Consider the following 17,554-nt stretch of genomic DNA (forward strand, 5'->3'; position numbering starts at 1 on the left):
ATAACATTGTTATGCCTTTGTATAAAAAATATTTTTTAATGATTTAACCATTAAATTATAATTATATATTACATATATTATTTGTATCAAATTTTATAAACAAAATTATATATATATAATTTTGGTTTAAATTAGACCAAACAAATTCATAAAATCACATCTATAATTTAATTTAATCTAATTAAATTCAGTTTTATTTTATTTTATTTTATTTTAATTTATACATTTTTAATATTTATTTAACCTTATAAATTACAATATGTTGAGTCAATTTATGAATAATCTACTTGCACATAAACAAATAAGCAACCCTAAAGGACTTTGTTTACATACAAGTAGTAGAGACTTAAAATAAAATTTTAATTTTTTGACTGAGGAAAATTAAAATAAATTTATTTTGTAAAAACGAAAATAAAAATTCATTAATTTTATAAGAATTGAAATATTTTAAAACAATATTTTTAAGAAACAACTAAGCAATTTTTGAACACTTTACATTTTTAATTTTTTCTTTAATCAGAAGAGCTTTTCAATTAAAAATTAAATAATTTTTAAAAATTGTCTAATTAAAACTTAGTTATCTTTTCTATTTAGTAAACCACAGTGAATTCACACAGATTTAACTTATCTGAATATGAAAGCAGTTATGTTCGACCGTGAGAGCAAGAGAATTACACGATTTTTCCATAAATAAATATTTGAATGACCTTTGCTTAAGGTAGAACGAATAAACGATGAATCAACTTGGTGGTAATGTATTGGTTAATATCAATATAGTTTTGACAAATAATTATGTCTTTTAAATATATGATCAAGAGTTTAATCTTATGCTTTTTGAGAAATATTATTTTTTAAAATAGATATTGATATTTTAAGAGATTAGTTTCTGATTATTAATCCCAGCATACCCTTGGCAACCAAAGAAAAATTATTGTTTTTTATAGAAAAAGTTTATTGGCTAATAATGAGTAGAAAAAAAAGAATAAAGGAGGAAAATTGGCGGGAATTAGCCGCGTTGTTGATATAGCATTTCCCCGTCAAATTTGTTTTGTTCTATTTATCATCTTGCGTTCAGGATTCGAGATTGCTCATCACTTAAATCTACTCATTGTGCGCACCTAACCAGTTTTATGAAAATAAGAGATCTTCATATTTTTCTTTCATCTCACATTATTTTATACAGCTAGTTAAAGACATTTTTGTTGCACTAATAAATTCATATACTTTCTTGTGATTTGAATCAAAATCACTTTGCTTACTATATGCTTTGCTTGTTAGGGTTTTGTTATTTTTTTCTGTTGAAAATATGAAGTTTACAATTCTTAATTATTTAATATGGAAAACATATTATATTATATTATATTAACATTTAAATTAATTATTTACACTTATATGAGATCTATGTGATCTAATTTAATGAATTAAATAGATTATCAACAAAAATATCATGAGTACAAGAACCTAAATCCTGTTTGGCTATATAGGAATAAGGAAAATCTAAATATGTTAAAACCTAAAATATCATTATAATTTCCAATATACCAAATTAGAAAAGGAAGATAGAAATGATAATGGGTAGAGTCAAATAGGATAAGGGTTATACTCTACTAGTCCATTCGATAAAATCCATGTCCATTATTTGTTGGATATTAGTTTAAAAAAATATTCGGATTTTTTTTTATACCTATGAATACTTCAAATTTTTTAAAAAATATATATATTTAAAAAAAAGGTGATTTTTAAAATTAAGTAAAACTAGTGAGTTAAAAACCAAAAGAAAAAAGAAACATTAATACAATTGAATTAAACATTAAATAAGTATTTCTTAAGCATGAATAAATATAAATTTAAAGTACAAATAAAATTATAATATCTCAAAGTATAAGTTTAATTAATAAATTGAAAAAAAATTATATACATATATATATATATATATATATATATATATATATAAAATTAGATTTAAAAAAATATTAAAATTAAGATACTTTCCTTTGATAAAAGAATACTTTTTAATTTCGTAGGTAGAATACTAAGATACCCGTACCTATGATAACATATACTCATTTAAAGTATTTATCATTTATTTATGATAAATTTTATCCGCGAATATATGCAGTTACATATTCTTTTCCATTTGGATTGGAAGAGAAACATTAAGTCCCATTTAAGAAATTCAATCATTTAGATGAGAAAGACCATTGTACCAATGATTCTCTACGCCAACGATTAAAAGTTAATTTATGCATCCAGTCAAGATCGTAATTATGAATTTAAGTGTTTACTTGAGTTCTTGAATATAGATTTCCTAACGAGGTGATGCTCTTGGGATATTTGGGAGTTTTTGTTTAATGAATTAAGTCATTGTGTTTGGAGAAATACCAACATTGCTCTCTCTTTATAAAGTCCTGAGGAATATTTATAAATTGAATTAGATTAGTTTTAAGTTAAATAAAAGGAATAAAACTAAACTAATGCAATTTATTCTTTTTGTTTTGGTAAAGCGGGATTTTTATTTTATTTTATAAAACTAATGGAATTTCTTATAGCATCATATAATTGGTCAATTTGATTTAAATAAAACGTTTGTTTTTAAATTGGTTATTTTTAAAATCCTTTTCTTAAATTTTAAACTTGATTATTCATTAAAAAAATACACAAAATGGAAATCTAAGTCAATTAAATTTCAAACAAATTTATCAAAATACTCACAAATATGTATCTAAGATATAAATATGATTCAAAATTAATTTTCAAACCAATAATATATCTCCAAATAAATAAAATAAAGTTTGGCTTCAAATTGTAGTTAGAAAGTTCATAAGTTAGAATGGATGTGTCAAAATCAACATTTCTTAGTTAAATTATCATTTAAAAAATACGTGTATATAATTTTGGCTGGGTTTCATTTTTTCCCCCTGAATTTCTGGGTTTCAATTGCTTTTCACATTTAGTTCTATACACTTACCGAATATCAATTTTTTTGCTTTTAGATAAACTGAGTTTTTATTGTCTCCTAAGCTTAGTTAATTAATTGTAAAAAAAAAATCATAAAAAAGAAAGAAGAAGAAAATTTACATTGAACAACTGTTATCCTTAAACTAACAGTTTTTTTCTCTTCAAAGATTCTAATTCACAATTTCAAAATTGATGGACAAGAGATTCTAAGAAGATTGAACCAGAGATACAGGAGAAGGTACTTCTTGTAAGCTTTAGGATAGATTTCGGGTTGATAGATTAAGTATGAGCTTATTTATTTTTGTACATATTATATTAAAGTTTCATTATTTTTTTGGCATTGTATTTAGGGTTCCATAATATAGGTAAGGTACCCTAGAAATGGATTTTTCAGCCCTTATATTTTACGACACCTAGACTATTTTTTGTTTGTAAATTCACATGCATTAAGTGAAAATTTGATGTGTGTGGTTGGAAATAAATTTAATTGAATTGGGAGAAGTACAATTCAATTAAATTCTAGAGGGAGATACACTTCTTCATTGTCACATTATATAATAACACTTTCTTAAAGATAATAAACATGAGTTAATGTTTTAACAAAAAAAATTAATTTCGTCAAATTGAAAGATTAATATAATAACAAATGTCAAATTTAGGAAGTATTACTAATATGACAGTGAATGTCAGACTCAAGAACTAATATTATTGTGACAATAGGTGTCAAATTCAGGAATTGAATTGAAGATTTATAACTTTTCACATCTAACTTTAAACCTTCCCTTGTACACTCAGATCATATATAAGTGTCGTATGGAATTTACAAATCTTATGTAAGATGCTCCATTAAAGTTATCAGATAAGATATAACGAAGAAATTGACTTAAATTAACATCATTTAGAAACTAAATTGGGTTTATTCAAAGTAAAACACATAATGAAGTTGATGGAGTAGATTAAAGCTCCTCGTACAGCTAAACTTTTGTTAATTACCAAATTGGGTGAGATTAAAGTGAAAAATTATTAAAAATAGCATCACACAACAACTAAAAGCTGTCAAGCTGGTTTAAAATTATAGAGATGTCAGATCCATATATTTTGATGAGGTTCAAAAGCCATAGACGGCATTTCATAAATCACGGGCACCTGCAAAAGGTTAAGAGGCTAATTAACGGCAATTACCATAAGGAATTAAAGTCAATTTAGTTTTTTTTTCATACTTCTACTATTTCTTTAAAGCATTTTAAAGAGGTAACTAGCTATATGAAAAGTAAGTCAGCAAAAAAAAAGCTATATGAAAAGTTTACATGCAGTTGACAAAATTAAATTCAATATATCAACATGAAAAAATTATTAATTAGGTCATGATCATCAAGTGTTCATACTTCATAGTCACAAACAATGCTTGTTTAACACGTACATTTAAATTTAAAATTTACAAAAAAGAATTAATAACACATAATTATATGTTTTGTGAAGATTAATAACAAATCATGGGGTTGGAGATTATTTAATAATTTCTCTAAAAATTAAATCCCACTGAGCAAATTTAATTAGCAATGAAAGAGCACAAGATTATTTATAAACACAGTTCTAAATTTAATTTTTAATTCTTTTAACTACCAGGATTTAAATTTTTTTTTTTAAAGTCTTCCAATTAAATTTAAGAAATATAAAAATAATGTGAACTTTTCATCCCAGTATTGATAACTTGTTTTTAATTAAACCAAATTAAAAAACAATGAATTATTGATTGACCTGAGTGAAACTGAACTCAAATCTCATAAAGTAAAGTTGATTTAAGAAGAAAAAAAAACATAGAGAGGTGATTTAATTAAAAATGAAGAGTCAAGTTTTTCAGTATAAATATTAGAAGTTAGTATAGGAATAATAAAAAAAAAATAACGTTACGTGAAATTATTTGAAAAGAAGCTCAAAAGATGCAAGTATAATTTGCTCTAATAGTTGATAGAAGAATGGAGCCATACACAATAAACAGCAAATACAAGAATTTATACACTATCATGCGTTGTTTACAAGCATCAGCTGGTCCTGTGTCAATTCTTAAAATCTCAATGAATAATGATAACTAAACTACCTAATTTTCAACCTACTTAAATTCAAATGACAAATGCACAAGAGCCACAATCTGTCAGGGAAATTATCTTTTATTGCACAACAACACGAGAAATTCAGTCTTTTCCACGTGGTTGCTACCATAATGCCTCCTCCGCCCATTGTACAAAAGATGGTCTTCCACATTAGTGAGCCATTGCTTGAGCATGTGAGAAATGGTGGCTACCCTCCTCATCTGTATCTGTATAATAAACAACAAGAACATCAAGAAATGTCATACAAAGAATTGGTTTAGGGATCGTCAGTGTTGTATTGAGTAGCATAATGAACCCAAAAACACCATACCTAAATACTAATATCAAAATGCAATTTCCACGAGTAATAGTAGTATGGCATTTTCATCATTTCATGCTTGAGTGAGAATGACATTACTTAGTATTGGATCGCCAAATACATATGCTATGGTTGTTTGAATAGGAGAAACAGGGAAGTAAAGAGTCTGGAATAATTTTCTTTTTTCGGGAATAATTTGGAATCGAATTTACTTCATACTCGTTTGGTACAATAAAATTGTGGGATGATGGAATATGGAGTGCAATTTAAGGCTTCTCCTTCTACAGCATCAAAGTGAGTTGAAAGTGATTCTCCACTCTACCAAGTAGCAATCAGAGAAAATCAAAACCTTCCCATCCCAAATCATTCTTAGTTTGCTCCTCATTTTACACTCAAATTAGCAGAGTCCTAGGCATTTGTTTTTTTTTGATCGGCAAACAATAATGATTATATTACTTGAGTACCAGAGGTACCAAAATATACAGATTAAGTTAGAAGCCACACAAATGGTTCCACGCAAACCACAGGTTGGTCAAGCTCGGAACCATTGCCTAGCTAGAGAGGTGACAATAAGGTGTAACATTCAATTAACATTAAGTCCACAACTACTAACTGAATCCTATACTAAGATTGCTGGACCAGTGGTTGTAATGAGTGCTGAAGCCCTTCTCCAAATTCCTAAGCCACGTCCAAAGTAAGAAAAGTGCATCGTCCAACACTTTGTTGGCATCAAAAGTAGCGTTTGAAAAAATGACATTATTTCTGTGTTTCCAAATTGTCCATGTGAGTGCAAGCCACCACACCTTCCACCTGTTAGCCCTCACTCCGCCCTCCAGTCCACCTATATGATAGAGGAAATGCTGCTTTGAATTTAGCGGAAAAGCACCCACAATATTCGTCCAATTCAGCGATTCCCACCATACAGGAAGAATTCTGCTACACTGAAAAAACAAGTGACCTGCGCTCTCCTCCATATTTCTACAAAAAGGGCATGTGCTATCCTCTACCTCAACCTGTCGTCTCCTCAAATTTACTCTAGTCGGTAGTCTATCCTTGAGTAGCCTCCATGCAAACATTGAAATTTTACTTGGAAGCTTAAGTTTCCATAATTCCTGAAAAACTCCCCCCTCTGTCTCCTCTGATATGTCCCCCCTCATCACAATATAAGCACTTCTAGCCGTGTATTGTCCACTCTGATCTGCCGACCACACCCACTAATCTTCATATTGGGGCTGTATACTTTTGCAGTCAACATCTTTTAGGAACGATACAGCCAAATTAATCTCGCTATCGAACAATGGTCTCCTCCACCTTAAGTTCCACTCCCACCCCGTATCTTTACAATCCCCCATCTGCTGGATAATTTGGTTTTGCTGACAAGAAATGGCGTACAGCCTAGGATATTTAGCTGACAAAGAAACATCTCCACCAATCCAATTATCCTCCCAAAATCTGAACTTATCCCCTTTTCCAACCTTCCACACAATTGTATCCTGCATTGCCTCACTATGTTGCGGAAGATTCGAAAGCAACTTCAAGTCCCTCCACCATATGGATTCGGTATTAGCTCTCGATGTCTCATTCAAACTCCTCCACCCTCCATACTTAGATTCAAGTACCCTTGCCCACAATTCTCCCTGATGCTGAAGAAGGTTCCACTTCCACTTCCCAAGCAATGCTAGGTTGAAAGCATTGATGTCTTTGATTCCCAGGCCCCCATTTTCTATTGGGAGGCATACTGTGTCCCACTTGACCCAGGCTATCTTGTTATGCTCATGTGCGCCACCCCATAGGAACTTCCTCTGTATGCTCACCAACTTGTCCATCACGTTCTTAGGAACCCTGAAAAATGAAAAGAAATAAATAGGAATGGATGTTAGGATTGACTGTATAAGAGCCACTCTCCCTCCGAAAGACAAGTGTCTTTGCTTCTATTTCGCTAGTTTTCTCTCGCATTTACTCAAGATAGGGTCCCACGTCTGACATCTTCTTGGATTTGCTCCAATAGGAACACCAAGATAAGTAAAAGGAAAGGACAACAAGCCACAATTAAGGTAATCTGTTGCATGAAGTGTCCACTGTTGTGACATGCCAAATGCTCCAAAGCTGCTTTTGACAAAGTTGATTTTAAGGCCTGACACCATTTCGAAGGTTCTCAAAATTGTCTTAATTGCTCTAACATTTTGCATAGATGCTTCACCAAAGAAAATTGTGTCATCTGCATATTGGAGGATGCTAATTTCCAGCTTATTTCTGCCAACTGGAAACCCTCTAAATAAACCTTTCCCCACAGCTTCTGACATCAGGCCATTCAAGGCTTCAACAACTATGTTGAAGAGAAACGGTGCTAAAGGGTCCCCTTGTCGGAGTCCTCTTTGAGGGGAGAACTCGGATGAGGGACTACCGTTAATGAGAACCGAAACAGATGCAGATTTTAAGCACCCCTCAATCCACTGTATCCATTTGGTACAGAATTGCATTCTTCTCATCATGTAAATCAAGAAGTCCCATGAGATAGAATCATACGCCTTCTCATAGTCAACCTTGAATACCATGCACGACTTCTTGTTTCTTTTAGCTTCATCAACCACTTCATTTGCTATTAACATATGCCTTCCTTCTATAAATGTTGATTGCCTCTCATCTATAATGTCAGGCATGATCTTCTTCAATCTGTTAGCCAACATCTTAGCCACTATCTTGTACATGCACCCTATCAATGATATCGATCTGTAATCGTTCAGCACTACCGGATCCGATACCTTAGGTATCAAGGCTATGAATGATGCATTGGAGCCCCTTGGAAAAATTCCATTAACATAGAATTCGTCCAGAAAGCGAAGGATGTCGGGTTTTAAAAGATGCCAGAATTGTTTAATGAATTTGAAATTAAGTCCATCTGGGCCTGGACTTTTTTCACCTCCGCAATTCCAAACAGCCCTCTTTACCTCATCCTCTTGAAAATGTTGCACAAGTATATCATTGTGCTGGCTATCCAAAGTCCTGAAGCTAATCCCGTCCAATCGAGGTCTAGCATAATCAGGTTCTTGAAAGCGCTGAAAAAAGAACATTTTGACTGCCTCTTTGACCGCTGTGGGCTCTTCGATCCAGGATCCACCAACCATCACTCCTTTCAGGCAATTGTTTCTTCGGCTGGCATTAATCATCAGATGGAAATATCTTGAGTTGCAATCGCCTTCCCTGATCCACCTAGATCTCGCCTTCTGCCTCAATAGTGATTCATGTGAATGAGACGCTGCCCATAATTCTTCCTGAAGGTTCTTCTTGAGCTGCACTTCTTGAGGGGTTAACTGTCTGTCTATGGTATTCTCTTCAAACTTATTCATGTCTTCCTGTATCTTCATATATTTCTTTAAAGTATCCCCATAGTGATCTCTGTTCCACACCTTGATACTGTCTTTGAGTCTTTTAATTTTTTCTTTTAATACAAAACCTCCCCAACCTCTTAGTTGATTAGAGGTCCAACTGTCCTGAACCGCCTTCTTGAAGGAGTTTTCGGTGAGCCAACAATCAAGGATCCTAAAAGGTCTGGGTCCCCAGTCTACTTTTTTGGATCTGAGCATCAATGGACAATGATCAGAGAAATTCCTATCCAATGTATGTTGGGAGGTATCTGGCCATTTAGCAAGCCATTCGGAAGAAATCAAGAATCTGTCCAACTTGCTTCGGGCTGTTCCATTTGGTCTGAACCACGTAAATTTTCTGCCCACCCATGGTGCTTCCTCCAATTCCATCTCTGCAATCCAATCATTGAACTCCCGAGAGCTACTGTCTGCTAGTCCCCTCTGACTGACACCTAGTCTCTCTGTCGGATCCTGGATGCTGTTGAAATCACCTAGAATACACCATAAACCCCCAGGGGTTGGAGTTTTCAGCTGCTTCACGCTGTCCCATAACATCCGTTTGCTTTGAATATCACAAGGCGAGTAGATGTTGACAATGTAAACTTGTTGTGCCTCCTTGATCCACTTCCCAACCAACATTATGAAGTCGTTCCCAATGACCTTCCTCTCTAGAGCAAATGATTTTTCACTCCAGATACATAATATTCCACCTGCTGAATCCGATGATGGATATGCTTCCCAACTAACTTCTGTCTCCCCCTATAAAGCTTGACACATAGGCCTATCAATTACCTCCTTCTTAGTTTCTTGTAAACACAACATGTCTATTTGCTGCTTGGTGACCAACCTTCTTATTGCCGGCCATTTAACCCCCCTCCCTAACCCTCTTACATTATATGAAATAATATTCATGGGGTCCTCCTCCTGTTTCCCAATCTCTCGGCCTCTTTCAAATCTCTATCTTCCATTTCTATTAATTTCTGCACGTAATTCCGTTGCTCTGGTCCACAAGTAACTCCCAAGTCTGTTGCCACCTTCCATAGATTTTCAGCCTCTTGAAACTGAGTGGGTGCTGAAGTTACATCCTCATGTGTTGGCTGTGTTGTAGTGTCCTCCTGGGTAAAAGTGGCTTGGTCTCCATCATAGACTTTTTCATCGGCTGTTTTCTGCAATTGCTGATGTTTTGTGGCCACGTCTGAATCCTTTGCTGTATCTGGGCCTCTATGGCCTTGGGAAGCTTTCTTTTTGCACCATCTCTTTCGTGAATATACCTTGCAATCTGTAATTGGGCCAAGCTGTAAATGGGCCATAGGGCTATCAGGAAGGGGAAACAATGATGTAATGGGGGTGCAGTTAGCAGGTCCCAGTTCAGTTGGAGCCTTATCCTGCTGGTCACGTGGGTTTTTAAAAGTAGGAGATATCTGCCCCCAAGCTTCAACGTTCATATGTTCTGAGCAATTTCCCCTTTCACGAATACTGTCTCTCCCCCCAACGTGCGTTCCTTTCCCTGAGGTCTGCACCTTACCATTTTTGTGTGAAAACTGTTTGCCAGCCTGGGTATCCACACAGCACCTCGGGAGCACGCCCTGGTGGTTGTCCGCTGGGCCGTCGGGGCTGGTTAGTGGCTTTGTCCAGTGAGTAAGTGGGTTTGCTTGGACCAGTGGGTAATGGCGCTCTATCATCGACGGGGGTTATCTCCGGCGCGCCACCGTTTGTCGACAAGCCCACGCCGTCATTCGTCGAGAAGCCCACACCACCATTTGTCGTCGCACCCAACAACGCTCCTGGCCTGACAGATGTCGCATCATTGTGCCCTGGCTCGGCATGCATTGCATGCAACCCTTGAGTCACGCGCGGCTGGATCAGTCGCGGCGAGCCTAGCTCGCTATCCCCTGACTCTATCTCCTCCGATGAAGTGAACTGTCTCCTACACCAACATTGGCATCTTTCTGAGCCAGTACCGCTTTCCTCTGTGATATGCACTCTGAATATCTCCCCATGTATGTGTACATCCACTGTGTGTTGGATTAATGGGCTCCATGGTGTTTTGAGCAAGACCCGTGCTACATCAAGCTTCCCGAGTTCCTCGACGTTATCGTCGATGTCCACCACATCGCCAACACCTGCCACTATCTTGTTGATTTGACGCGTATCCCAGGCCAAAAGGGGAATTCCCCAACACCGCACCCACGTCAATCTGTAACCTGGTCGTATTGACGGATTCCACTTCTCCAATGAGTAGAAAAGAGGATCTCGTTCTTCACTTCCTTCATCCATAATCTGCCTTGTTGTATCATCTGTGAGTCCAAGGAGCAGAACCATGTCGTCCCCCATATATTTCACCGAAATATTAGTTCCGATATCCCACAGAAGTTCCTCTTCGAGTCTGTTGAATAAGGCCGGGTTTCTAAGTCGCCCCACCCATGCCTCTTTGAGCCATTTTGGCCCTGTCAGAGGTATATCAAGGTGCACCGCCGATCGCGAGCTATGGCAAGTGCGACCTTCCTGTGTGGGTGCTCTCCTCTGACTTGCTGTTGAGGTATTTCTCTTCACAGGCATTTGTTGAAATTCAGTAGTTAGACAGACTATAAACCATATTATGCCAACACCTCTTATCACATGTAAATCATATGTACAGGAATATAGAGTTGAACCCAATGCAAATTCAAATATTTCATTTATGATTGGGCACTAAAAATAGATCCATTTAACATCCAAATAAAGTCCACAGTATTCTAATTTCTAATTTAGAGGACAATTCATGAAAGGAAAAATCTCAAATGGTAATTGCAGTAAGGTATCAATCAAAACTGAGAAATACCACTTTCGTCATCCGAAAGATCTGCAAGCCTTGCAATTGCATCAATAAGAGCTTGCTCATGATCCTGCCATTTATTTCGTATCAATTAATCCGTACATACACCATTTGCAAGAAAATAAAAGAAATGTCAGACTAGCATATATAATTGTCCCTTACCTTCAATATTTTCTTGACTTGCTCAATTTCAAGCGCATCAGGATGATTTGCATTGAATACCCTCTCCACCTATCAGGTTCACCAGATACTTAAAATATGTCAAAGAACAAAAGATCAAACAATCTCAAAGAGTACTCTGATTGAACTGTCTTCAGTTACCTCCTTCACTAGTGTGTCTGTGTGAAGTATTTGTATATCATCTGGAGTCTTCATTCCTATTCCATTCTGTGATGGAAAGAAATCTTTTCTGGATTGCCCCTTTGCAGTTCCCCTACCTCTTCCAGCTCCTGGAACACTATCATGTCTTACAGATATACTCATCCCATTACCAGATCCAGCAAAACCCCCACGATGATTGACTCCAGGATCCCCACCTACCCACTGAATATCTTCAGGAGACATCTGCAGTATGGAATGGGACAAAACATAACACGACTTCCTTTGAATGTTTGGTGCATTTTAACATTTGGTGGAACCAGAGATAGAAAGGTATGAAACATTTGATATGTTCCATTCCGTACTGTCCACACACCAAATGCCACATTAGAGAAAACAAGTTCCTATGATGTAGGCTAGAGTATATAATCTGAATCCAGCAAACACAGCCAGGTCCAGAATTGAAAAAACATTATTGACATATCATGCGTGCATATGGCAGCTAAATGACATTTAACAATGATAAATGCATATGAAATGGGTAGACTTCACAGTTTTAACAATGGTACATAAAGCCCCAAATAATAAGAACTTTTTTAACAGAATAACTTTCCTTTTAGGAGAGAAAAAAAAGATATCTAATTTGTCTTCAGTATTACTACCTCTGGTCTCGAATATAAGAAGAAAAAATTAATGCTTATTAAGAAAATTGGTTAGCATCGTTTAATTGTATCATTTTCATTTAGAAAATAAACTTTTTTTTCCTAAACTACCCTTCCTTAGAACTTGACATCAAGAATAAAAGAGACATTGGAAATAAAACTTCGATTAAATAAAGGGTATATTAGGAATGATCTGATTAAATGAGGTAAAATTAGTTGAGATTTGATTATATTTGAGACCAACACCCTTGACATTTTTTTGCTTATATTTGAGACCAGAAATAGTATCAAATAGCCATAGAACTCTTTGTAACTACAGTCAAAGATATTAAATTACACACCGTTTTCAATCTTGATATTCTATAAATATAAATAATAAAACCATGACAAGCATGGATTTGTTTGGCTACATCCACCCCTACCCCTGCACAGGTTTTAGTCTCAATCTATGATCGGATTCTTTCTGAACCCCCTTAAATTCCTACGTAATATAATAGACTATTTTAGCAATGTTAAACTATTTGTTTCTATAAATATGAAACATTTAATTCTAGTAAATGTTCTTTTGTTGATAACAGATGAACTTTTTGATGCCACATACATGCTGAATCACTTTTAGAGAAGACTAGAAACCTCTTTTTTTTCAAAAAAATGGAACATTGACAGCAACCATTTTAGGGGCAGGGATGTCATGAGAACATCAGCATCTCTTTGTTCTCTGACTGCTTGATTTCTACTTCAAGTCTCTTAATCCAAAAAAATTTGCAACCATGATTTTTTAATTACAACTTAGTGCTGATGTATTATTATTGATCATGAGTACATAAGAATTTTACTACAGTAATTAGTATTAAATATACCTCTGACAGATTAACCCATTCCCATGATTCATTTGCAGTCCCCAAGTCATAGAGCAAAGCATGTAGACCCTGAAAAGTTAGAAATAAAAATAAGCAGGTCAGCTACATACTAACCAACAAACAAGTTTTTAATTATTTGGGGGAATGTAAGTACTTTAGTTCGATTGTAGTCGGAGATAATGGCTTCATAAAAGTTGTTGTCATCAGGCCATCTTGTTCTCACTCTTCTACCAACTAATGAATCCAACGATGCTCCCTTGGCAACCTCACCCATGACAGTACCAGAAGTAACTCTATTAGGTACTTGATTCCTTCCACCTAGTCCTGATGAAGGGTATTGCTTTATTGAAGATACACCAGGTAATACTTGGCCCTGCAAGTAAACAACAATGTTGCTTATTTATTATTCCTTAGCACTAAATAATGTATTCCTGATCTGCATCAGAGACAAACCCAAGCTCAGTGAAGATAAACAGAAATGAAGATCACTCTGAATTTTCTTGTTTGCTTACAGGTTTGTGCTTCTTGCCCTTAGATCCAGAAATGGATCCTCGTTTTGCCACTGAAGATGGCTGAAGGGGTGCAGCCACGGGTTGGGGACAAAATGCAGAAGGCCCACCAAAAGATTGTGATGGTGCAGATGGAGTTATCTTCAGCTTCTTACGAGATGCAGAGATAGTGGGACTTGGAATTGAATCATGAATAGCTTGCCCAACACTCAGCACAACAGGCTGATTGCCTCCTGCCTGTCTCCACTCCCTAAAGTCAATGTTCAACAAGGTGCTGATTAACAAAATAACAGTGCATATGTGGAAAAAGCAATGGCAATCTCACTTATGAAGCATAGATCAACAAGATGCCGTGTTTCACAGTTTTATCCAACCTTATATTTTGTATGACATCATCTGCATTAACATGACCTAGAAGTTCTCTGTGTTCCTCATTTGATAATCTTAGTTCTTTTCTAAGTTCTGTAATCAAACTTTCCTTCTCCTGAAGAAATACATGTCATTTAGCAGTCATTTAAACCTGATCAAACAATTTTAAAAATATTAGATATATGTGAAAACCAAATGAAAGAATATACCCAAGAAATGGCATCAGCTTGAGCTTTAAATGCCCGTAGAATTGAACTGTATGCTTCCTTCTCAAGTTGGTGAATTTGAGTTTCCATATCAATTTCACCATGCATCCTTGGGTATGGAATTGAACCTGCTGGCAATCTTCCATTTCCTGCAAGACGTTCCCCTCTGGGGATTCTATTTGGATGTGTTGGTGGAAGATCATCATCAGTTCCTGCAATCAAGTGAACACACATAATGTAAGTATAACATGTGAGGCAAGACCATGAATCATTGAAACAAATATCAACCAGACTTTTTTGGTGAAGATGAAAAATCTATCTGATTCTCAAGAAAAACATTGTAAGAACAATTCCAAGCATCAGAAGTAGAACACATGCATTTACTATTTAAGTATTTATATAAAGTGAGGACACAATCAATTCACCATAACAATTAAATTAAATAAATAAGACATACTATCTTAAGGGAGAATTAATAATTAAAAGCACCGAAATTTCATCATGGGTACAATGCAGGCAGTATGCCATTCACTAGCATCATTACACTGTATCATAAAGAGAATCATGTATGCAATAGTGCTAAAAAAGAAAGATGGGGGAGGGATTAAAAAAGTTTCCATTTGAGGACCTTGAGAGCATAAACATTTTATTTAGAAAAGCTTTAAGTTCTTGTAAACAAATGGATAGGCATTTCCATATGATTCTTCCTTGTTAAGTTTGAAAATTTTAAGAAACTGCTTCTCAAATCTCAATCAAAACCATCAATTAGGATAATCCCAGGCAGCAGAAGGGTTCAGCACCTACTGCTCGTAAAGGTGAGGCACGACTTAAGTGCCCCATTGCTAACTCAGAAAGAAACCCAAGAGGCTCAGCCATCAGATTCTCTAAACATTAGAAACCGATTGTCGGTCTTTGGAACTCTACACAGAAAGCAGCGTGGAATTTTGAAATATAACATTTTAATCTTTTACGTTTATAAAAAACGTCAAGCTTGAGCAGTTAAATTTATATGGCACATTAATGCAAAACAACCAAATAATTTCCTGCTTCCTTTTTTCTAATGCATTTCTTTAGTCTCTCGTGTCATTAAGATTCCCTCAGGGTCAGGGCACCCTTAACTGTCCATACGAAGAAAAGCTAACAAGAAAATTTTCACACATTCACAAGACTTCTTTCATCACGGAATAAACACAATAACAACAACAACAAAAGCCTAATCCCAATGGGTAAAGTCGGTTACATAAATCACACAATGCCATTTAGCTCGATTGAAGACCAAATTCTTAGGAATATTATTCACCGTGAAATCCCGCTTAACAATTTCCTCTAATGTTCTTGTTGGTCTCCCTCCCCCCTTTTCACAAGACTAAAAACCATGCAATTTACTCTCCTCGCTAGTGTTTTCAATGGCCTTTCTTTGCACATGTTAAACCACCTTAACCAATTTTCTATCATCTTTTCCTCAATCGATGCCACACCAATATTCCCCACCCCCCCCCCCCCCCCCCCCCCCCCCCCCCACACACACACCATGGAATGAACATATTCAAGAAAAAATACTAAAAAATACTAATCCTCTAGCCTCTTGAGACATTACAGTACAAATCAAAAAACACGCACCACTGGTACTACACCCTTCAATCAAACACGTTCTTAAGTTACTTTTTTTTCCAATATGCAAAACATAAACGAACACAACTCAGATTCCCTAAAAGCAAAGCAAGAAACCCAACAGTTTGGCGCAAATTGAAATCCCCACACTCCTAAAAAAACCAAGAAAAACAAGAAAACAAAAATGGGCTAAGGAAAAGAAAAACAATTAAAGCCAAACAAATCCCTGACCCTAGAATTAAAAGAAGCCTTCAATATTTTTGGCAGAGATAGGGAAAAAGAAAGGAACTTTGAAATGAAACTCACCGCTACTATAGTAGGGTTCGTAGTCCATAGCCAGTTTGCACCGAAATTGAAGCACCCAGATTCAGGAGAAAAAGAAAACGCAAGAACCAAGATTGCAACGAAATGGACAGCGAACGAGGAACGAAGAGTTGAAGCGGAAGAGGAATCGAAGGTCGAATGAAATCATGGGTAGTTGTTCTGTCGAGTAGAGCCTCAATTTGTCGGAATTGGACACTGAGTCAGTGAGTTGTGAGTTGTGACTCGTTAGGGAGACTCGTTATGTTTTTATAGGAGCTCCCGCCCATACGGCCATACTCAAAGGCAGAATAATGTTTTTATTTATTTATAATTTTAGTAATTTAGGTTTTACTAACTTAATTTAACCTTTTTTTTTTATTCAGAAAAAAAGTTAATCATTTATACAAGTGTTAAGCTTTATTGTTAATTTTTTATAATTTACCATGACTTATATACATGTTTCTAATCCTCTCTAGCTCAAATTTCAACCGTTATTAAAATAATAAACTAAAAAATAAAAAAATCTTTCTCCCAAAAAGTCACCGATAAACATAATTCGATAAATGTCATAATTTATTTCATGGCTTCAGAGAGCAACTCTACAGAATGGGCAGGTGTTGAGCGTTCATGATAAGAAAGTAGATTGTTGGTTAATCTAAAGGCTATTTACAATGGTCCACCATAAATCGTTTGGAGTCCTTGTCCACCCTAGAAGCCCTCAGAATATATATCAAAATATTATTTCAAGCTTTAAAAAGTTGGTTCTTTAAGTAAACTTATTTAGGGCTTTTTTTTTACATATATTTAAAAAAAAATACATTTTAGGATCGGTATTACATTAAATCATGTAAGATGAAAGAAAAAAATGGATTTATTTTAACATTGAAATTAAAGTGAACATAAAAATTAATGTATGAAGCGATAACTTATATCAACCTTAAAAGTATGAAAATATTAATTTTATTATATTGAAAAGAAAAATAGTGAGATATGTTGAACTTTAATGATAGGTTGTCCTTTCACGAAACTATGTTTCTATTAATAAAATATAAATATGAAATGTTGTATTTTTTATGAAAATATATATCCATTCATAAAAAAATACAAGTATAAAAGTGTGGATTTTTCTTATGAAAGAATATGTCTTTTTTATCAAAAGGCAAAGGAAA

The 17,554-nt window shown here is 34.9% G+C and overlaps 1 protein-coding gene across 1 annotated transcript; it reads right to left on the bottom strand.

The window, feature by feature from the left end:
- Positions 1–4,950: 4,950 nt before the first annotated feature.
- LOC100807441 (protein EMSY-LIKE 3) lies at positions 4,951–16,670 on the bottom strand. The gene is made up of 10 exons (XM_003531372.5): positions 16,389–16,670; positions 14,475–14,683; positions 14,271–14,380; positions 13,900–14,146; positions 13,542–13,760; positions 13,388–13,456; positions 11,869–12,111; positions 11,710–11,778; positions 11,554–11,617; positions 4,951–5,275 (listed from the first exon to the last, which is right to left on the bottom strand). The coding sequence occupies exons 1-10, from the start codon at positions 16,414–16,416 to the stop codon at positions 5,220–5,222; spliced, it is 1,314 nt and encodes a 437-aa protein (XP_003531420.1). The 5' UTR covers positions 16,417–16,670; the 3' UTR covers positions 4,951–5,219.
- Positions 16,671–17,554: the final 884 nt, after the last annotated feature.

Source organism: Glycine max, chromosome 8, assembly GCF_000004515.6.
Source record: "Glycine max cultivar Williams 82 chromosome 8, Glycine_max_v4.0, whole genome shotgun sequence".
Taxonomy (NCBI): domain Eukaryota; kingdom Viridiplantae; phylum Streptophyta; class Magnoliopsida; order Fabales; family Fabaceae; genus Glycine; species Glycine max.